The 23,819-nt window shown below is 38.8% G+C and overlaps 2 protein-coding genes across 2 annotated transcripts in view; one reads left to right on the top strand and one right to left on the bottom strand.

Moving 5' to 3' along the window:
- Positions 1-23,819, top strand: part of LOC116979505 (serine-rich adhesin for platelets-like) — a 1,930,096-nt gene that overhangs the window by 1,157,560 nt on the left and 748,717 nt on the right. The window lies entirely within an intron of this gene.
- The window catches only part of LOC116980023 (mucin-5AC-like), a 249,282-nt gene that overhangs the window by 79,578 nt on the left and 145,885 nt on the right, over positions 1-23,819 (bottom strand). Inside the window, exons 21-29 of the mRNA XM_033032093.1 lie at positions 23,426-23,485; positions 22,081-22,140; positions 18,932-18,991; positions 17,545-17,604; positions 16,419-16,478; positions 14,671-14,730; positions 12,412-12,471; positions 11,775-11,834; positions 10,027-10,086 (exon numbers count right to left, since the gene is read on the bottom strand). Coding sequence (XP_032887984.1) covers positions 10,027-10,086; positions 11,775-11,834; positions 12,412-12,471; positions 14,671-14,730; positions 16,419-16,478; positions 17,545-17,604; positions 18,932-18,991; positions 22,081-22,140; positions 23,426-23,485 — 540 coding nt within the window. The remainder of the gene's footprint in view (positions 1-10,026; positions 10,087-11,774; positions 11,835-12,411; positions 12,472-14,670; positions 14,731-16,418; positions 16,479-17,544; positions 17,605-18,931; positions 18,992-22,080; positions 22,141-23,425; positions 23,486-23,819) is intronic.

The raw sequence follows: 23,819 nt of genomic DNA, 5'->3' as shown, positions 1-23,819 counted from the left end.
AGGGTGAAGAGGAGGGCGAGGGAGTATATGAGCTGCACCTGCGCAGTTGGGGGCTATGGGTGAGTGGCGGAATATTGCGTTGGGGGAACAGGCTGTGTTGGGGGAACGGGTGAGTGGTGGAATATTGTGTTGGGAACAGGGCCCAACGGGTCAGGGTGGTAGGGAGGGGAGAGGGATTAAGGAGGGTGGGGGGACTGAGGGTAGGGGAAAGGCGAGGGAGGGAGAGGTGTGGAAGAAGTGGAGGAAGAAATGGGAGCGAAAATGGAGGGCGAAGAGGAGGGGAGTGTTGGGGGACCAGGGGAAATGAGCCGTGCCTGCGCAGTTGGGGGCTATGGGTGAGTGGTGGAATATTGCGTTTGGCAAACAGGTTACGTTGGGTGAACGGGTGAGTGGTGGAAACAGGTTGCATTGGGGGAATGGGCGAGTGGAGGAATGTGGCCCAACGGGTCCCACTTGGTCTAGTATGGTATAACATTGAGAAATGCAGCACCTGGCTCAGTTACTAGAATTATTTCTGGAAACCTTTTGGGGCATTATGCAATGATCTTTTTCATTATACCATAGAGAACAGCTTTTGAAAAGAACCGTACAAATTATTAATGAGATTAGCTTATAACACAACAAAATGCATGCACTTAAAATTAATTTCCTTGCAGTCTCAAACAACTACTCAATATAAAAAAATATATGTCTTTATACTTGCACGAAGGTCCAGTCAGCAGATGCTGGCACTCTGCTTGATTCAAACAGTAATTCATGTCACAGGGTGATCGGCAAATGACTCCATTTTGCTCATCCCACACAACCACATAACCAGCATATATAGAGTCGTTGCAGCTGAAGTTACCCAATACCTCTTCGTTCGATACTGAAATAAAAAAGAAAATGTTCTGTATTTTAAGGCTGTGTGTCAATTCAGAATCGGGAAATAATGGATTTATTATCAATAATATTTCGGAAAGGGAAACATTTATGATAAATGCTTTGAAAATTTGTGTCTATCTTAGGACGAATGTTCTCTCCATAATATGTTAGGAATGGTTAATAAAGAGGACAAAACAATAGTGAGACATAGAACTTTACTAAACAACACCTTCCAGTAAGATGCTGAACAAACTTCTTAAAGCCTTGAGAATTCCACCAAATCTCTATACAAGGGGTCAATAAGTTTAAGAAACGTGTGTGATTGGAGAGGCATTCAGCATATGGTTGTCTGAATGGAACCTGCTGGCCGCAAATAGTATCTGGATAGACTAAAATGATTTGTGACGGGATTGTGTGCAGACATTTAAATATGTTTTGAGCTTGCGAGTGAAGGAGTGCTTTTTGAGAGAAACAGTCATATATATGTAGTGCTCTGCCTCTGTGCAAAGTCAGAATTGAGGAACAACAGTATGGGCAACAGTTGAAATAATAAATTCTGAGACTTAGAGTCATAGTCATAGTGTGATACAGTGTGGAAACAGGCCCTTTGGCCCAACTTGCCCACACCGGCCAATATGTCCCAGCTACACGAATCCCACCTGCCAACATTTGGTCCCTATCCCTCCAAACCTGTCCTATTCATGTACCTGTCTACCTGCTCCTTAAATGGACAATAGAGGAGTAGGCCATTTGGCCCTTTGAGCCAGCACCGCATGTTGGCATAGTCCCTGCCTCAACTACCTCCTGTGGCATCTTGTTTCATACACCCACCACTCTTTGAGTAGAAGAAGTTACCCCTCATTAAATATTTTCCCTTTCTCCTTAAACCTATGTCTTCTGGTCCTCGATTCCTACTCTGGGATGAAATTCTGTACATCCAGCTGAACTATTCCACTCATTATCTTATACACCTCTATAAGATAACCCCTCATCCTCCTGCGCTCCAAAGAATAGAGTCCCAGCCATCTCAACCTCTGCCTATAGCTCAGACCCTCTGGTCCTGGTAACATCCTTGTAAATCTTCTCTGTACCCTTTACATCTCGACAACATCTTTCCTATAACATGGTGCCCAGAACAGAACACAATACTCTAAATGTTGCCTCATCAATGTCTGATATAACTACAACCTGACCTCCCAACTTCTATACTGAATACTCTGGCTGATGAAGGCCAAGGTGCCAAAATGCCTTTTTGACCACCTGATCCACCTGCGACTCCACCTTCAGGGAGTTATGCACCTGCACTCCAAGATCCCTCTGCTCCCCAGAGAACCACCATTCACTATGTAGGTCCTGCACATATTAGACTTCCCAAAAAGCAACACCTCACATTTTTCTGCATTAAATTGGTGTGAAATGGGTGATTGATGGAAGACATGAGATCAAGTGCTTTGATCGTGTTTTGCCATGTTTAGAAAAATTGAGGGTGCCATGATCAAGCATCGTCTTGTACTTGCGTAGTTAGTAAATATCACTCTGGAAAGATGATCACAAGGGATACAGTTGATGCAAATACCTGTTGTGTTGCTGCTTGTCATGAAAGTGGTTATAGGTGCAGTAATAGTTGTGGTTGGCTCTAAAATGGAAAAAGAAGAGAAAAGACACATTGATGTTAAAGGCAACACAATTCTTTGAAAGTAATACAATTCTTTATTCTATGACAAAGAATTTAAAATCTGAATATATTTAAATTTGGTGAAGAATTGCTCATTAGGTTTTGAACAATATGTAGGTTTATTCGAACTTGGAGGTCTAACCAAATTCATGCTAATGATTGTCAGGTAAGTGCTATGGATTGTAATTTGTTTTTGTTCTTAAGCATGAAAGGTCACCTTTTATTCCACAGCAAAAAATGTGGTCTACTGGTAGTGAATGCTTTGAAATTCTGCCTGTAGGTTTAAATCTACACTGTGATGTAATTGTAACATGATGCATTTATTATGTAATTACATTCTTTACACATTGCTGAATATTAAATTGCAAGTAAATTACTTGAATTAGAACTGTTAACTGGTTGAAATTTCACAGACCATACAACATTAAATGGTTTTAATTTGGGGATGATAGTGAAAACGAGAACTTTGAATAACAGCATAGTGGGCAACATGTTAACAAGACAACATTTTTACAACATTTATTATTTGTTCTTTGCCCGCTTTTGGAGTAACTATTTGCCACACAAGGTACCTCTCAAGGTTGCTGTTGACTCAGTTGCATATAATGTCAAACTGACCAAAGCTTCACAGGCACAAAATCGTGTGAGTTAAAATACTGGCCATGTCTCCTTTGATAAACTATGCTTCCTTTTTGGAGAGGAACTGGAGAAATATGATCATTGAGTGGTTTGCAATGATGCGTCCGCATTGTATTTGACTAAATGCCATGTAACAAAGCAAATGTACATTATAATTCTCTTCTTTTCGAAGCGTGATTTTTTTTTGTAAAAAATCTCCTGACTATATTTAGACACATTTATAAAATTGCTCAATTTTTTACATAATCAATGTGAAGTGATCAATGGTTTGGCATTTTGGAGCAAGTAGGCAAAAACATTGATCAATCTTTGCCTATTGCTTGCCTCTTGCTTTGCAAATTGAGTATGAGAAAGCATGTCTACAGTTATTTGTTTTCCCTTTGAAGACAAATATCAGCATCATGTAATCAGCTACTTGCTAACTTAGCCATGGAGCGGTTGTTAATTTCTAATTGGCAAAGGTTCCAAGATTTGGTGATGGGGATTACAATATTGATTGGATTTCCATATGGGTCAGATGAAAGCAGAAAACGGGTACTGATTTAGGATGATCAGCCATTATCATATTGAATGCTAGCTTAAAGGGCCGAATGGCCTAGTCCTGCACCATTTTTTTATGATTCTATGTTTCTATGAGTCAAATGTGTTTGGCATGAAAATCATTGCCGAGAAATGGCTCCATCTGTACCACCAACCACTACAGTCTAATGGGCGGTAGTAATGTTTAAACTATGCTTCTTAGTTGGAGAGGAGCTGAGAAAATATGATAATCGAGTGGTTTACAGTAATGCCTCAGCTGTTGTTGTCTTTGACATTATGCCATGAAGTAAAGCAAATGTACATTATAATTTCCTTCTTTTAGAATAATCTTTTTTTTCTGAAAAATCTCCCGACTGCATTTAACCACATCTATAGAATTGCAACATTTTTAACAATGATGAAGTGTGAAGTAATCTATGGTTTGGTTAAATAATGACATTGTTTGCACATTGCTGAATATAAAATTGCATGTAAATTACTTGAATCAGAACTTTTAGCTCGTTGAGATTTCACGGACCATACAACATTAAATAGCTTTAATTTGGGGATGACGGTCAAAACCAGAACTTTGAATAATAGCAAAGGAACACACAGTAACAAGACAATTTTTTTTTGAACAATTGTTAATTGGCCTTAGCCCACTTTTGGAATAAATATTAGCAACAGAAGGAACCTCTCAATGTTGTTGTTGACTCAGTTGCACAGGAAGTCAAAGAGACCAAAGCTTCATATGAACCAAAAAATGTGAGTTCAAATACTGGGCTGTACTTGGATGTCTACTCTTATAAGTTATTTAAAATATCCCTAAAATTCTAAGCAGGCTACAGTTACTTGGTTTCCTTTTAAAAACAAATATTAGAATCTTGTAATCAGCTACCTGCTAACGTTGCTAATTTCCAATTGACAAAGATTCCAAAATTCGGTGAGGGGTTTTCAATATTGATTGGATTTCCATCTGCATCAAATGTGTTTGGCTTGAAAATAATTGGCTAGAGATGGCTCCATATATACCACCAATCACTACAGTCTAATGTATGGTTCGTACTGTTTAAATTATGCTTCATAAATTGGAGATGAGCAGGGGAAAATATGAAACTTGAGTGGTTTACAGTGATGCCTCAGTTATTGGTGTATATGACTATATGCCATGTAACAAAACAAATGTACATTATAATTTTCTTTGTTTAGAAGAAGGAATTTTGTTCTGAAAAATCTCCTGACTATATTAGCTACATCTATAGAATTGCACCATGTTTTTAACAATGATTAAGTGTGAAGTGATCTATGGTTTGGTATTTGGGAGTAAAGGGCCTGTCCCACTTGACCGTCATTCACGCGCCATTTACGCGACCTGCTAAAGTGTGGGTAGCGTGTGGGTAGCGTGTGGGTAGCATGTGGGTAGTGCGTGGGTAGCGCGTGGGTAGCGCGTGGGTAGCGCGGGACGGGCGAATGGAGTGGTGTTGAGGAGTGTGGAGTGGCGTGGAGGAGTGTGGATTTCGTCCTGCACGAAAACTTTGCATGCCACTGGCCTGTCGCGTAACTGACGGCCAAAGTGGGACAGGCCCAAGACCCTGGTGCGGCACAACAGCAGGTAAATGAAGCAGGTAAACGATCACCGAGCTCGGCCTGGGGCCCATGGCCGTTGCAGATCTGGATCTGCCCCCACCCCCAATTCCAGAGCGGGGCCAAGATGATTGGAGATATACACAAAATGCTGGAGTCACTCAGTAGGACCGGCAGCATCTCTGGAGTGAAGGAATGGGTGACGTTTTGGGTCGAGACCCTTCTTCAAACTGAAGAAGAGTCTCGACCCAAAACATCATCCATTCCTTCTCTCCAGAGATACTGCCGGTCCTGCTGAGTTACTCCTGAATTTTGTGTCTATCTTCAAATGACGTCACGCGCTCCAGACTGCTGTGCGAACGCATGATGACGTAGTGCGTCAGTCACTACTGGCCTGTCGCGTAAATGACGGTCAAGTGGGACAGGCCCTTAAGTTGGCAAAAACAATGAAAGTGTGAAATCATAGAACTAGTGTGAAATGGGTGATTGATGGTCAGCATGAGATTGTGCTTTGATCAAATTTTAGGCATGTTTTAGAAAAATTGTAGGAACCACAATGAAACATGGTTTGGTACTTGAGTCATAGTAAATATTAATGTAGAAAGAAACTGCAGATGCTGGTTTAAACCAAATGTGGACATAAAAAACTGGAGTAACCCAGCAGGTCAGCATCTCTGGGGGAAAGCGATAGGTGATGTTTGGGATTGAGACCCTGCCTCAGTATTTGTTTAAATATGAATCTGGGAAGATGAACAAAGCATAGAGTTGATGCAAAATTATACCTGTTGTAAGGAAGAGAAAATACACATTGATATCAAAGGCAACATAATCCTTTGAAAGTAATAAAACATAATTCTATGACAAATTTGCAACTACTGAAGAGAAAACAAAAGTTGGTGTAGAAATGCTCAATACGTTTTGAGCAATATGTTGTTTTATTGGAACTTGGAGATCTAATTAAATTTATGCTCTTGATTTTCATGGACTGTTAATGCTATGGATTGTAATTTGTTCTTGGTCTTATGCATGACAGCAAATAATTTGGTCTTCTGGTAGTGAATGCTTTGCAATTCTGCCTGCAGGTTTCAATCTACATTCGTGATGTAATTGTAATGTGATGAATTTATTAAGTAGCGATATTCTTTACACATTGCTGAATATTTTAAATCGGAGTGACGTGAGTGACTACGTGAATAGAAGCCCGTCAGCCCGCATGCGCATCATTACGTCTAGCGCATTGCACAACGTAGACTGGCAGGCGCGCTGCTCCTGCTAGCGGCAAGTTTAAACCTTCAGGTAAATTTCAAAACTTATTTCTCGGTTTTGATTTTTGTGTTGCAAGAAGCTCTTTACAGAGTTTGCCTGCTGGATTTGGGGCGAATTCGGACGGGCCGCGGGGAATCCGGTTATGGACTGTGGGGAGATCCCGGTCTGGACCACGGAAACGCGGGTAGCTGGCGGCAGTTTGGGCTCACAACCCAAGTCGCTGACAACGGGGTCAGCGGCTCCCAGACCGCTATGGTTCCCCACAAAGGGGGTAAAACCAGCAGTAAGCCGGTCTCGCCTCCTGAGTCGCTGACAGTGTGGTCAGCGGCTCGCACACCGCTGTGGTTCCCCACAAAGGTGGTAAAACCAGCATTAACCCGGTTTCGGCACCCGAGTCACTGACAGTGCGGTCAGCGGCTCCTAGACCGCTATGGTTCCCCACAAAGGGGGTAAAACCAGCAGTAAGCCGGTCTCGGCACCTGAGTTGCTGACAGTACAGTCAGCGGCTCCTAGACCGCTATGGTGTCCCAGTAAGGGGTCAAACCAACAGTAAGCCGATCAGGCCTTGGGACTCGGGAAAGTCAGGCCAGGAGGGTTCCCCTCCTTCAATGGGTGCATCTACAGATGCCTAAAACCACATGGAGCACCTGATTCCATTGCATATCCACCGTCAGACCTTTAAGAATCAATTGCCAGTCTATCTTGGCCAATTCACATCTCATACCCTCAAAGTTACCTTTCTTTAAGTTCGGAACCCTTGTTTCTGAATTAATTATGTCACTCTCCATCCTAATGAAGAACTCAGCCATATTACGGTCACTCTTGCCCAAGGGGCCACGCACAACAAGACTGCTAGCTAACCCTTCCTCATTACTCAATACCCAGTCTAGAATAGCCTGCTCTCTCGTTGGTTCCACTACATGTTGGTTTAGAAAACTATCCCGCATACATTCCAAGAAATCCTCTTCCTCAGCACCCCTGCCAATTTGATTCACCCAATCTATATTTAGATTGAAGTCACCCATTATAACTGTTTTACTTTAGTTGCACGCATTTCTAATTTCCCATTTGATGCCATCCCCAACTCCACTACTACTGTTAGGTGGCCTGTACACACTAGCATTTTCTGCCCCTTAGTGTTTCGCAACTCTACCCATATTGATTCCACATCCTCCAAGCTAATGTCCTTCCTTTCTAGTGCATTAATCTCCTCTCTAACCAGCAACGCTACCCCACCTCCTTTTCCTTTCTGTCTATCCCTCCTGAATACTGAATATCCCTGGATGTTCACCTCCCAGCCTTGGTCACCCTGGAGCCATGTCTCCGTGATCCCAACTATATCAGATTCATTAATAGCTATCTGCCCATTCAACTCATCCACCTTATTACTTTGCTGGTTCAGCCTGGGACTTGGGGAACCAGCCTCTGCATGATTAATCAAGGCATTGCCTTACAGAATCTGAGAAGCATACTCCTGCAGCTCAGGTTGTCAGACCGATCCATGTATGTACTCACTGCAGTGAGCAGGGGTAGCACCAAAAAAGCAGTAATTTCCTCTTCAGGAGATTGGAAGCATTCTGTTTAAATGCTATGTTACATATTTTATGGCATGGATACTGATGTCTTATAGATAATTTTCAAATGGGTCATGACAATAAATTAAGTTATAGTCCCATCAACTGTGCCAATGTGCTTTCTCATCATATTTGATGCAGCGAGCGGGACCCGCTCTGTCGGGGTTCACCCTCTGATATCCAGTTTATTAAGGAAATCTTTAACGCAAGTTCTCCCAGACCAAAGTACGCGGAAGTATGGGATTTTGATATTGTGTTAACACTACTTCACCAGTGGGTTCCAGCTATATCCTTATCTTTGGCTCAGCTCTACTAAAGTAGTTATCCCTTGGCGCTGTTCTCAGCGCAACGGGTCCAGTCATTACATACTTTGCGACTGGACAGGATGGTTTCATCCGCTAATAATGTGATAGTTCATGTTTATGATTTAGTTAAGCAGGCAGCCCAGGGGTGTCAGGTCTCAAACTAGATCTCATGGCATACCCAATGCACCTTCGGTTATGTGTGGTATCATATTTACAACATTACGTCATGGTCACTTATAGCCTTAGAGGCTCTGTTACTATAACCGCATAAGAAGGTATCAGTTTAAACCATCCCCAGGTGGTTAATACGGAGTTTTGGCTAATACTAATTTTCTAGTGTCACTCCACCAGGGCTGCTACAACATCAGCAGCAAGGGCTTATGTACATTCCTCTGGACTGCATCTTGCCAACTGCAGGATGGTCTAACGAACGAGTTTTCCATACAGTTTATATTAATCCATTGCCAGACCAAGGATATTTGCCAACTATTTTAGGTTCTATTTTAGAGTTTCCCCCGCAAGAGAGGGGTTACTATTATTATTATTATTTGATCTTTTATCAGCATCAGCATGTTTTAAATCTATGTTATGTCTGTATGCATTATGAATGTTTTCCCTTATCTGTGGTCAACTGATGCAGTCGTACTTGTGTGGACTCGTTTTTCCATGGCATGAAATCACAGAGCTTCAAAATCTTCATGTAGTCACTCACATGACTCCGAAGTAAAATAGTAAGATTAAACGAGAACTTATCAGTTTGAAGTTTGATCTTTATTTTGTGAGGAGTTACGATGAGCGATTATGTGCCCTCCGCTTCGAACCCTCGTATCATTAAGATCATGTGATAGTTCGAGTCATCTCTAATCTTACTATGTTAGTTCAACAACTGTTATCTGTGATTTCACACCGCTGCTTTGAAGATTGACGCGCATGCGGACTGGCGGGCTTCTATTCACGTAATCACTCATCGTAACCTCATAAAATAAAGATCAAACTTCAAACTGGTAAGTTCACATTTAATCTTACTAATAAAATGCGTAATTTATTTGAATCAGAACTTTTAACTGGTTGAAATATCACTGATAATAGAACACTAAATGGATTTAATTTAGGGATGACAGTCAAAACTAGAACTTTGAATAATAGCAGAAGAATACACGTTAAGAAGACAATTTTTTTGAACAATTGTCCTTAGGAATAACTTTTGGAATAACTAATCAGCTCCTGATTAGTCTCCTGCTTTACAAAATGTGGATAAGAATGTGTGAAATCATAGAACTAGTGTGAAATGGGTGATTGATGGTCAGCATGAGATTGTGCTTTGATCAATTGTTTTGTCATGTTTTAGAAAGATTGTAGGAACCACAAACAAACATCGCCCATGGTTTGGTGCTTGAGTCATAGTAAATATTAGTGTAAAAAGAAACTGCAGATGCTGGTTTAAACCAAATGTGGACACAAAAAACTGGAGTAACCCAGCGGGTCAGCATCTCTGGGGAAAAGCGAAAGGTGATGTTTGGGATAGAGACCCTGCCTCAGTATTTGCTTAAATATGAGTCTGGGAAGATGAACAAGGCATACAGTTGATGCAAAATTATACCTGTTGTTGTGCTGCTTGTGGTGGGAGTGGTTGTAGTTGTAGTTGTGGTTGTGGTTGATTCTAAAATGGAAAAGGAAGAGAAAAGACCCATTGATATCAAAGGCAACATAATCCGTTGAAAGCAATAACACACAATACTATGACAAATCATTTCAACTACTGAAGAGAAAATAAAAGTTGTTGAAGAAATGCTCAATAGGATTTGAGCAATATGTTGTTTTATTGGAACTTGGATATCTAAGTAAATTCATGCTCATGATTTTCATGGACTGTTAAAGCTATGGATTGTAATCTGTTCTTGGTCTTATGCATGACAGGTCACCTGTTATTTCACAGCAAATAATGTGGTCTTCTGCTAGTGAATGCTTTGCAATTCTGCCTGCAGGTTTCAATCTACATTTGTGATGTAATTGTAATTTGATGAATTTATTAAGTAATGCTATTCTTTACACATTGCTAACTATTAAATTGCATGTAAATTATTTGAATCAGAACTTTTAACTGGATGAGATATCACAGACAATACAACATTAAATGGTTTTAATTTGGAGATGACAGTCAAAACTAGAACTTTGAATAATAGCAGAGGAATACACGTTAACAAGACAATTTTTTTGAACAATTGTCCTTTGGAATAACTTTTGGAATAACTATTGGAATGTCTTTTGGAATAACTATTAGCAATACAAGGAACCTCTCACGGTTGTTGTTGACTCAGTTGCATCGGAAGTCAAAGTGACCAAAGCCTCATATGCAGAAAAAAATGTGAGTTCAAATACCGGGCTGTGCTTGGATGTCTACTCTTATAAGTCATTTAAAATACCTCTAAAATTCTAAGAAAGCTACAGTTACTTGTTTTCCTTTTGAAAACAAATATTAGTATCTTGTAATCAGCTACCTGCTAACGTAGCCATGGCCCTGTTTCTAATTTCCAATTGACAAAGATTCCAAGATTCTGTGAGGGGATTTCAATATTGACAGGAATTCCATCTGCGTTAAATGTGTTTGGCAAGAAAATTATAACCTAGAAATGGCTGCATATGTACCACCAATCACTGTCGTTTAATGTGTGGTTCGTAATGTTTAAATTATGCTTCCTGCTTGGAGATCAGCTGGGAAAATATGATACTTAAGTGGTTTACAGTGATGCCTCAGACATTGGTATCTTTGACTATATCACATGTAACAAAACAAATGTACATTATAACTTTCTTCATTAAGAAGAATGAATTTTGTTCTGAAAAATCTCCTGACTACATTTAGCTACATCTACAGAATTGCACCATTTTTTTTACAATTATTAACTGTGAAGTGATCTATGGTTTGGCCATTTGGTAGTAGGTGGGCAAAAACAATGATCAATCTTTGTCTATTGCTTTTCTCCTGCTTTACAAAATGTGGATAAGAATGTGTGAAATCATAGAACTAGTGTGAAATGGGTGATTAATGGTCAGCTTGAGATTGTGCTTTGATCAATTGTTTTGGCATTTTTTAGAAATATTGTAGGAACCACAATCAAACATCGCCCATGGTTTGGTATTTGAATGCATTGTAAATATTAGTGTAGAAAGGAACTGCAGATGCTGGTTTAAACCAAATATGGACACAAAAAGCTGTAGTAACCCAACGGGTCAGAATCTCTGGGGGAAAGGGATAAGTGACGTTTGGGATTGAGACCCTGCATCAGTATTTTCTTAAATATGAGTCTCGGAAGATGAACAAGGCATACAGTTGATGCAAAATTATACCTGTTGTTGTGCTGCTTGTGGTGGGAGTGGTTGTAGTTGTAGTCGTAGTTGTGGTTGGTTCTACAATGGAAAAGGAAGAGATATGTTGCCATTGATATCAAAGGAAACATAATCCATTGACTACACCTGACTACATTTAGCTACATTTATAGAATTGCACCATTTTTTTTTACAATTATTAAGTGTGAAGTGATCTATGGTTTAGCCATTTAGTAGTAGGTTGGCAAAAACAATGATCAATCTTTGTCTATTGCATTTCTCCTGCTTTACAAAATGTGGATAAGAATGTGTGAGATCATAGAACTAGTGTGAAATGGGTGATTGATGGTCGGCATGCGATTGTGGTTTGATCAATTGTTTTGGCATGTTTTAGAAAAATTGTAGGAACCACAATCAACCATCGCCCATGGTTAGGTATTTTAATGCATTATAAAAATTAATGTAGAAAGGAACTGCAGATGCTGGTTTAAACCAAATATGGACACAAAAGTTGGAGTAACCCAGCGGGTCGGCATCTCTGGGGAAAAGGGATAGGTGACGTTTGGGATTGAGACCCTGCATCAGTATGAGTAAATATTAAATATTAAATATGAGTCTGGGAAGATGAACAAGGCATGCAGTTGATGCAAAATTATACCTGTTGTTGTGCTGCTTGTGGTGGGAGTGGTTGTAGGTGTAGTAGTAGTTGTGGTTGGCTCTTTAATGGAAAAGGAAGAGAAAAGACACATTGATATCAAAGGCAACATAATCCTTTGAAAGTAATAAAACACAATTCTATGACAAAACATTTCAACTACTGAAGAGAAAGTAAAAGTTGGTGAAGAAATGCTCAATAAGATTTGAGCAATATGTAGTTTTATTGGAACTTGGCGATATAAGTAAATTCATGCTCTTGATTTTCATGGACTGTTAATGTTATGGATTTTAATTTGTTCTTGGCCTTATGCTTGACAAGTCACCAGAAACCAGCCTCTGCATGATAAAATCAATTAATTGACTATCAGACTCTGAGTAGACTGCTCCTGCGGCTCGGGTTGTCAGACCGATCCATGTTTGTGCTCACTGCAGAGTGCAGGGATAGCACCCAAAAAAGCAGTACATTTCCTCTTCAGGAGATGGGAAGTGTTTTGGTTAAATGCTAATGTTACATTTAATACGGCAAAGATAACTGATGTCTTGGAGTTCATTTTCAAATGGGTCTTTGACAATAAATTAAGTTACAGTGCCATTAACTCCACATAAAATAAAGCTCAAATTTCAAACTGGTAAGATCTCGTTTAATCTTACTATTTTCATGGACTGTTAATGCTATGGGTTGTAATTTGTTCTTGGTCTTATGCATGACAGGTCACCTGTTATTTCACAACAAATAATTTGGTCTACTGGTAGTGAATGCTTTGCAATTCTGCCTGCAGGTTTCAATCTACATTTGTGATGTAATTGTAATTTGATTAATTTATTAAGTAGTGATATTCTTCACACATTGCTGTCTATTAAATAGCATGTAATTTACTTGAATCAGAACTTTTAAATGGATGAGATATCACAGACGATACAACATTAAATGGTTTTAATTTGGAAATGACAATCAAAACTAGAACTTTGAATAATAGCAGAGGAATACACGTTAACAAGACAAATTTTTTGAACAATTGTCCTTAGGAATAACTTTTGGAATAACTATTGGAATGTCTTTTGGAATAACTATTAGCAATACAATGAACCTCTCAAGGTTGTTGTTGACTCAGTTGCATAGGAAGTCAAAGTGACCAAAGCTTCATATGCAGAAAAAAATGTGAGTTCAAATACCAGGCTGTGCTTGGATGTCTACTCTTATAAGTCATTTAAAATACCTCTAAAATTCTAAGAAAGCTACAGTTACTTGTTTTCCTTTTGAAAACAAATATTAGTATCTTGTAATCAGCTACCTGGTAACGTAGCCATGGCCTTGTTTCTAATTTCCAATTGACAAAGATTCCAAGATTCTGTGAGGGGATTTCAATATTGACAGGAATTCCATCAGCGTTAAATGTGTTTGGCATGAAAATTATAGCCTAGACATGGCTGCATATGTACCACCAATCACTGCAGTCTAATGTGTGGTCGTAATGTTTAAATTATGCTTCCTGCTTGGAGATGAGCTGGGAAAATATGATGGTACACAAAATTGCTGGAGAAACTCAGCGGGTGCAGCAGCATCTATGGAGCAAAGGAAATAGGCGATGTTCCGGGCCGAAACCCTTCTTCAGACTGGGAAAATATGATACTTGAGTGGTTTACAGTGATGCCTCAGACATTGGTATCTTTGACTATATCACATGTAACAAAACACATGTACATTATACCTTTCTTCATTAAGAAGAATGAATTTTGTTCTGAAAATTCTCCTGACTACATTTAGCTACATCTATAGAATTGTACCATTTTTTTTACAATGATTAAGTGTGAAGTGATCTATGGTTTGACCATTTTGTAGTAGGTTGGCAAAAACAATGATCAATCTTTGTCTATTGCTTTCCTGCTGCTTTACAAAATGTGGTTAAGAATGTGTAAAATCATAGAACTGGTGTGAAATGGGTGACTGATGGTCAGCATGAGTGTGCTTTGATCAATTGTTTTAACATGTTTAAGAAAAATTGTAGGAACCACAATCAAACATCACCCATGGTTTGGTATTTGGATGCATTGTAAATATTATTGTAGAAAGGAACTGCAGATGCTGGTTTAAACCAAATGGGGACACAAAATGCTGGAGTAACCCAGCGGTGCGGCATCTCTGGGGAAAAGGGATAGGTGACGTTTGGGATTGAGACCCTGCATCAGTATGAGTAAATATTAAATATTAAATATGAGTCTGGAAAGATGAACAAGGCATAGAGTTGATGCAAAATTATACCTGTTGTTGTGCTGCTTGTGGTTGGAGTGGTTGTAGGTGTAGTAGTAGTTGTGGTTGGCTCTATAATGGAAAAGGAAGAGAAAAGACACATTGATATCAAAGGCAACATAATCCATTGAAAGGAATAAAACACAATTCTATGACAAAACATTTCAACTACTGAAGAGAAAATAGAAGTTGGTGAAGAAATGCTCAATAGGATTTGAGCAATATGTTGTTTTATTGGAACTTGGATATCTAAGTAAATTCATGCTCATGATTTTCATGGACTGTTAAAGCTATGGATTGTAATTTGTACTTGGTCTTATGCATGACAGGTCACCTGTTAATTTATAGCAAATAATGTGGTCTTCTGCTAGTGAATGCTTTGCAATTCTGCCTGCAGGTTTCAATCTACATTTGTGATGTAATTGTAATTTGATGAATTTATTAAGTAATGATATTCTTTACACATTGCCGACTATTAAATTGCATGTAAATTATTTGTATCAGAACTTTTAACTCGATGAGATATCACAGACAATACAACATTAAATGGTTTTAATTTGGAGATGACAGTCAAAACTAGAACTTTGAATAATAACAGAGGAATACACGTTAACAAGACAATTTTTTTGAACAATTGTCCTTAGGAATAACTTTTGGAATAACTATTGGAATGTCATTTGGAATAACTATTAGCAATACAAGGCACCTCTCAAGGTTGTTGTTGACTCAGTTGCATCGGAAGTCAAAGTGACCAAAGCCTCATATGCTGAAAAAAATGTGAGTTCAAATACCGGGCTGTGCTTGGATGTCTACTCTTATAAGTCATTTAAAATACCACTAAAATTCTAAGAAAGCTACAGTTACTTGTTTTCCTTTTGAAAACAAATATTAGTATCTTGTAATCAGCTACCTGGTAACGTAGCCATGGCCCTGTTTCTAATTTCCAATTGACAAAGATTCCAAGATTCTGTGAGGGGATTTCAATATTGACAGGAATTCCATCTGCGTTAAATGTGTTTGGCATGAAAATTATAACCTAGAAATGGCTGCATATGTACCACCAATCACTGTCGTTTAATGTGTGGTTCGTAATGTTTAAATTATGCTTCCTGCTTGGAGATCAGCTGGGAAAATATGATACTTAAGTGGTTTACAGTGATGCCTCAGACATTGGTATCTTTGACTATATCACATGTAACAAAACAAATGTACATTATAACTTTCTTCATTAAGAAGAATGAATTTTGTTGTGAAAAATCTCCTGACTACATTTAGCTACATCTACAGAATTGCACCATTTTTTTAACAATTATTAAGTGTGAAGTGATCTATGGTTTGGCCATTTGGTAGTAGGTGGGCAAAAACAATGATCAATCTTTGTCTATTGCTTTTCTCCTGCTTTACAAAATGTGGATAAGAATGTGTGAAATCATGGAACTAGTGTGAAATGGGTGATTAATGGTCAGCATGAGATTGTGCTTTGATCAATTGTTTTGGCATTTTTTAGAAAAATTGTAGGAACCACAATCAAACATCGCCCATGGTTTGGTATTTGAATGCATTGTAAATATTAGTGTAGAAAGGAACTGCAGATGCTGGTTTAAACCAAATGTGGACACAAAAAGCTGGAGTAACCCAACGGGTCAGAATCTCTGGGGTAAAGGGATAAGTGACGTTTGGGATTGAGATCCTGCATCAGTATTTACTTAAATATGAGTCTGGGAAGATGAACAAGGCATACAGTTGATGCAAAATTATACCTGTTGTTGTGCTGCTTGTGGTGGGAGTGGTTGTAGTTGTAGTCGTAGTTGTGGTTGGTTCTAAAATGGAAAAGGAAGAGAAAAGATACATTGATATCAAAGGCAACATAATCCTTTGAAAGTAATAAAACACAATCTATGACAAAACATTTCAACTACTGAAGAGAAAATAAAAGTTGGTGAAGAAATGCTCAATAAGATTTGAGCAATATGTTGTTTTATTGGAACTTGGCGATCTAAGTAATTTCATGCTCTTGATTTTCATGGACTGTTAATGTTATGGATTTTAATTTGTTCTTGGTCCTATGCATGACAGGTCATCAGAAACCAGCCTCTGTATGATAAAATCAATTCATTGACTTGCAGACTCTGAGTAAACTGCTCCTGCGGCTCGGGTTGTCAGACCGATCCATGTATGTGCTCACTGCAGAGTGCAGAGATAGCACCCAAAAAAGCAGTACATTTCCTCTTCAGGAGATGGGAAGCGTTTTATTTAAATGCTAATGTTACATTTAATACGGCACAGATAACTGATGTCTTGGAGTTCATTTTTAAATGAGTCTTTGACAATAAATTAAGTTATAGTGCCATTAACTATGCCCAACATGCCTTCTCATCATATTTGCTGCAGCGAACGGGACCCACTCTGTCGGGTCTCACCCTCTGATATCCAGTTTAGAAAGGATATCTTTAACACAAGTTCTCCCAGGCCCAAGTGCAGGGAAGTATGAGATATTGACATTGTGTTAACACTACTTCACCAGGGGGCTCCAGCTACATCCTTATCTTTGGACCAGCTCTCATAAGGCAGTTATCCTCAAGGCACTGGTCTCAGCGCAACGGGACCAGTCACTACATAAATTGCGACTAGACAGGATGGTTACATCTGCAAATAATATAATATTTTATGTTTATGATTTAGTTAAGCAGAGCAGACCAGGGGCGTCAGGTCTCAAACTAGTTTTTTCATGGCATATGTGGACACAACAAGCTGGAGTAACCCAGCGGGTCGGAATCTCTGGGGAAAAGGGTTAGGTGACGTTTCGGATTGAGACCCTGCATCAGTATTTTCTTAAATATGAGTCTGGGAAGATGAACAAGGCATACAGTTGATGCAAAATTATACCTGTTGTTGTGCTGCTTGTGGTGGGAGTGTTTGTAGTTGTAGTAGTAGTTGTGGTTGGCTCTAAAATGGAAAAGGAAGAGAAAAGACCCATTGATATCAAAGGCAACATAATCCGTTGAAAGTAATAAAACACAATTCTATGACAAAACATTTCAACTACTGAAGAGAAAATAAAAGTTGGTGAAGAAATGCTCAATAAGATTTGAGCAATATGTTGTTTTATTGGAACTTGGATATCTAAGTAAATTCATGCTCTTGATTTTCATGGACTGTTAAAGCTATGGATTGTAATCTGATGCATGACTGGTCACCTGTTATTTCACAGCAAATAATTTGGTCTTCTGGTAGTGAATGCTTTGCAATTCTGCCTACAGGTTTCAATCTACATTTGTGATGTAATTGTAATTTGATGAATTTATTAAGTAGGGATATTGTTTACACATTGCTGAATATTAAATTGCATTTAAATTACTTGAATCAGAACTTTTAGCTGGATGAGATATCACAGACAATACAACATTAAATGGTTTTAATTTGGAGATGACAGTCAAAACTAGAACTTTGAATAATAGCAGAGGAATACACGTTAACAAGACAATTGTCCTTGGGAATAACTTTTGGAATAAGTATTGGAATGTCTTTTGGAAAAACTATTAGCAATACAAGGAACCTCTCAAGGTTGTTGTTGACTCAGTTGCATCGGAAGTCCACCAATCACTGCAGTCTAATGTGTGGTTCGTAGTGTTTAAATTATGCTTCCTGATTGGACAGAAGCTGGGAAAATATGATACTTGAGTGGTTTACAGTTATGGCTCAGCTGTTGTTGTCTTTGACTATATGCCATGTAACAAAGCAAATGAACATTATATATTTTTTAATTTAGAAGAATGAATTTTATACTAAAATGACTACATCTGTAGAATTGCACCATTTTTTAACAATTATTAAGTTTGAAGTGATCTATGGTTTGGCCATTTGGGAGTATTTTGGTAAAAACAATGTTCAATCTTTGTCTATTGTTTGTCTCTTGCTTTGCAAAATGTGGATGAGAAAGCATGATAACATCGAATTAGTGTCAAATCGGTGATTGATGGTCGGCATGAGATTGTGCTTTAATCATTTGTTTTGGCATGTTTTAGAAAAAATGTAGGTATCATAAGCAAACATCGCCCATGATTTGGTACTTGTGTGCATCGTAAATATCAGTGTTGAAAGGAACTGCAGATGCTGATTTAAACCAAATGTATACACAAAAAGCTTGAGTAACCCTGTGGGTCAGACAGTATCTCCGGGGGAAATGGATAGGTGACGTTTGGGATTGAGACCCATCTTCAGTAGTTTCTTAAATATGAGTCTATGAATGAAGCATACTGTTGCATAATTATACCTGGTGTTTTGCTGCTTGTGGTGGGAGTGTTTGTCGATGCAGTAGTAGTTGTGGTTGGCTCTAAAATGGAAAAACAAGAGCATAGGCACTTTGATGTTAAAGGCAACATAATTCTTTGAATAATAAAATACTATTCTATGACAAAACATTTCAACTACTGAAGAGAAAATAAAAGTTGGTGAAGGATCAATAAGCTCAATAAGATTTGATCAAAATGTTATTTTATTGGAACTAAATGTATGCTCTTGATTGTCAGGTAAGTGCAATGGATTGTAATTAGTTCTTGGTCTTATGCAGGAAAGGTTGCATGTTATTCCAGCAAATAATTTGTTTTTCTGGTAGTGAAATCTTTGTGATTCTGCCTGCAGGTTTCAATCTACATTTGTGATGTAATTGTAATGTGATGAATTTATTATGTAGTGACATTCTTTACACATTGCTGAGTATTAAATTGCATGGAAATTACTTGAATCAGAACTTTTAGCTGGTTGAGATTTCATGGACTTTGGTTTTAATTTGGGTATGAAGTCAAAACTAGGACTTTAAATAATAGCAGAGGAATACACATTAACAAGACAATTTTTTTGAACAATTGTTATTTGTCCTTAGCCCACTTTTGGAATAACTATTAGTAATACAATGAACCTCTCAAGGTTTTTGTTGACTCAGTTGCATAGGAAGTCGAAGTGTCCAAAGCTTCTTGGCACAAAAAAAATATGAGTTAAAATATTGGGTTCTACATTACTACTCATAAGTTATTTAAAATATCGCTAAACTTCTAAGCAGACTACAGTTACTTGTTTACCTTTTGAAAGCAAATATTAGTATCTTGTAAACAGCTACCTGGTAATGTAGCCATGGAGCTGTTGCTAATTTCCAATTGGCAAAGATTCCAAGAGTTGGTGAGGGGATTTCAATATTGATCGGATTTCCTTCTGCGCCAAATGTGTTTGGCATGAATATTATTGCCTAGAAATGGCTCCATATGTACCACCTATCACTACAGTCTGTGTGGTTCGTACTGTTTACATTATTCTTCATAATTGGAGAGGAGTTGAGAAAATATGATAATTGAGTGGTTTACAGTGATGCATGCTCTGTTGTTGTCTTTGACTATATGCCAGGTAACATAACAAATGTACATTATAATTTTCTTCATTTGGAAGACTGATTTTGTTCTTAAAAATCTCCTGACTACATTTAGCTACATCTATAGAATTGCCCCATGTTTTACACTGATTAATTGTGAAGTGATCTATAGTTTGGCCAGGGTACACAAAAATGCTGGAGAAACTCAGCGGGTACAGCAGCATCTATGGAGCGAAGGAAATAGGCGACGTTTCGGGCCGAAACCCTTCTTCAGACTGTTTGGTTATTTTGGAGTTGGTTGGCAAAAACAATGATCAATATTTGTCTATTGCTTGTCTCTTGCCTTGCAAATATGTGGATGAGAAAGCGTGATAAAATAGAACTAGTGTGAAATGGGTGTTTGATGGTCGGCATGAAATTGTGCTTTGATCTATTGTTTTGGCATGTTTTAGAAAATTTGTATGTACCACGATCTAACATCGCCCATGGTTTGGTATTTGAGTACATAGTAAATATTAGTGTAGGCAGGTGCTGGAGATGCTGGTTTAAACCAAATGTAATTTTGTAATGTGATGCATTTATTAAGTAGTAAACTATTTATACATTGCTGAATATTAAATTGCATGTAAATTACTTGAATCAGAACCTTTAACATTTGATGGATCATACAATGTTAAATGGTTTCAATTTGGTGATGATCGTCAAAACTAGGACTTTGAATAATAGTGTAGGAATGCATGTCCACAAGACGAAGTTTAAAAAATATTTGTAATACAATGTACCTGTCGAGGTTTCTGTGACTCAGTTCCATAAGAAGTCAAACTGACCAAAGCTTCATATGCACAAAAAAATGTGTGTTAAAATACTGGTCTGTTCTAGGATGTCTACTTTTATTTGTGATATAAAATGTCCCTAAAATTCTTTCCTAACTGCAGTTATTTATTTTCCTTATGAAGGGAAATATTTGCATCTTGTAATCAGTTACCTGGTAACGTAGCCATGGAGTTGTGGCTGATTGACAGACAGCTTAGAATTCTCTCCATCAGAGGCCGGTGGTGGCCGGTTCTCTGGATATTTTCAAGAGAGTGTTTGATAGGGCTCTTAAAGATAGCGTAGTCAGGGGATATGGTAAGAAGGCAGGAACCAGGTACTGATCGGGGATGTTCAGCCATAGTCACATTGAATGGCGGTGCTGGCTTGAAGGGCCCAATGGCCTACTCCTGCACCTATTGTCTATTGTGTATTGCCTATTGTTTATTGACAAAGGTTCCAAGAGTTGGTGAGGGGATTACCATATTGATTGGATTTCCATGTGCGTCAAATGTGTTTGGCATGAAAATTATTGCCTACAAATGGCTCCATTTGTACCACAAATCACCACAGTCTAATGTGTGGTTCATAATGTTTAAACTTGATTTCTGATTGGAGAAGAGCTGGGTAAATATGATAATTGATTGGTTCACAGTGGTAGCTCAGCTATTGTTGCATTTGACGACATTGCAAGTAACAAAAATCAAATGTGCATTGTAATTACCTTCTTTTAGAATATGTATTTATTTTCTTAAAAATCTCCTGACTACATTTAGTCATATCTATGGAATTGCTCAATATTTTGCATTGATTAAGTGTGGTGTTCTATAGTTTGGCAATTTTGGAGTAATTTGGCAAAAATAATGTTGAATCTTTGTCTGTTGCTTTGCAAAATATGGATGAGAAAGCGTGCTAACATAGAATTAGTGTGAAATGGGTGATTGATGGTCAGCATGTTCAAGTGCTTTGATGAAGTGTTTTGGCATATTTTTGAAAAATTGTAGGTACCATGATCAAACATCGCCCATGGTTTGGTAATTGCATATGTAGCAAACATTAGTGTAGGAAGGAACTGCAGATGCTGGTTTAAACCACAGATGGACACAGACAACTAGAGTAAGTCAGTGGGTCAGACAGCATCTCTGGAGAAAGAGAATAGGTGACGTTTTGGGTCGTGACCCTTCTTCAGTATTTTCTTAAATATTTGTCTTGGAAGATGAACAAGGGATACAGTTGATGCATAATTATACCTGGTGTTTTGCTGCTTGTGGTGGGAGAGATTGCAAGTGCAGCAGTAGTTGTGGTTGGCTCTAAAATGGAAAAATAAGATAACGCAACATAATTATTTTAAAGTAATAAAACACTTTACCAGAAAGGTCAGTGCAGGAATGGGAAGGGGCATTAAAATGTTTGGCCAACCGGGAGATCAGGTAGGTTCAGGCGGGCTGAGCGAAGGTGTTCAACGAAACGATCGACCAGTCTACGCTTGGTCTCGCCGATGTATAAGTGTCCACATCTTGAACAATGGATACAGTAGATAAGGTTGGAGGAGGTGCAAATGAACCTCTGCCTAACCTGGAAGGACTGACAGGATCCCTGGACAGGATCAAGGGAGGAGGTATAGGGACATGTGTTGCACTTCCTATGGTTGCAGAGGAAGGTGCCTGGGGAGGGGGTGGTTTGGATGGGAAAGGATGTGTTAATCAGGGATTTGAGGAGGGAATGGTCTCTATGGAAGGCGGAAAGGAGTGGAGATGGGAAGGTGTGGCTAGTGGTGGGATCCCATTGGAGGTGGTGAAAAAGTCAGATTATGTGTTGTATGCGATTGCTGATGGGTGAAAGGTAAGGACTAGGGAGATACTGTCTCTCTTGCGATTATGGGTAGGGGGCGCATGTGTGGAGCTATGGGTTACCGAGGAGATATGAATGAGGGCCTCATCTATGATGTGAGAGGGGAACCCCCATTCTCTAAAGATTTAGAACATCTCGGAAGCCCTGGTATGGCACCTCATCTTAGGAGCAGATGCAGTGTAGACTTGGGTGTAGGGGAGAGAGTCTTTGCTGGCAGCAGGGCTGGAAAAAAGTGTAGTCTAGATAGGTGTGGGAGGCAGTGGGTTTGTAATAGATGTAAGTTGATAGTCTATCTCCTGTGATTGAGATGATGATATCAAGAAAGGAGGAGGGAGGTGTCGGAGATGGTCCAATTGATTTTGAGTGCAGGATGGAAATTGGTGGTGAAGTTAATAAAGTTCATGAGTTTTGCATGGGAGCAGGAGGTAGCACCGATGCAGTCGTCAATGTAATGGAGGTAGAGTTCGGGGATAGGGCTAGAATACGCCTGGAACAGGGATTGTTCAATGTATCCTTCAAAGAGGCAGGCATAGCTGGGGCCCATGCGGGTGCCCATAGCTATGCGTTGGACTTGGAGGAAGTGGGAGGAGTTGGAGAAGTTGTTAACGGCGAGGAGAGTGTTCGTAGAGGGCAGGAGAGATTAGAAGGTAAAAATGGGCCATGCGGGGCTTGGAAAATATAAGGTTGGAGGCAAATATTAGTCTGGGAAGATGAACAATGTATACAGCTCATGCATGATTATACCTGTTGTTTTGTTGCTTGTGGCGAGAGTGGTTGCACGTGAGGTAGTAGTTGTGGTTGGCTCTAAAATGGAAATAGAAGAACAAAGTCTCATTGATGTTAAAGGCAACATAATTCTTTGAAAGTAATACAACACTTTATTCTACGACAAATCATTTAAAATACTGAAGAGGTAACTACATTTGGTGAAGAATTGCTTAATAAGTCTTGAACAATATGCTTTTATTGGAACTTTGAGATCTAACCATATGTTTTAAATATTTGTATTTGTTCTTTGCCCACATTGATTTTAAAGGCAACATAATTATTTGAAAGTAATAAATAAGTTTTGGTGAGTTACCCCCTCATCCTTCTAAACTCTAGTGTGTACAGGGGCCGGTTTCGTCAAAGGGACACA

The sequence above is a fragment of the Amblyraja radiata genome, chromosome 13 (assembly GCF_010909765.2).
Source record: "Amblyraja radiata isolate CabotCenter1 chromosome 13, sAmbRad1.1.pri, whole genome shotgun sequence".
NCBI lineage: Eukaryota > Metazoa > Chordata > Chondrichthyes > Rajiformes > Rajidae > Amblyraja > Amblyraja radiata.
The sequence above is the reverse complement of the archived record's forward strand: the minus strand, read 5'-3'. Positions and strand labels throughout refer to the sequence as shown.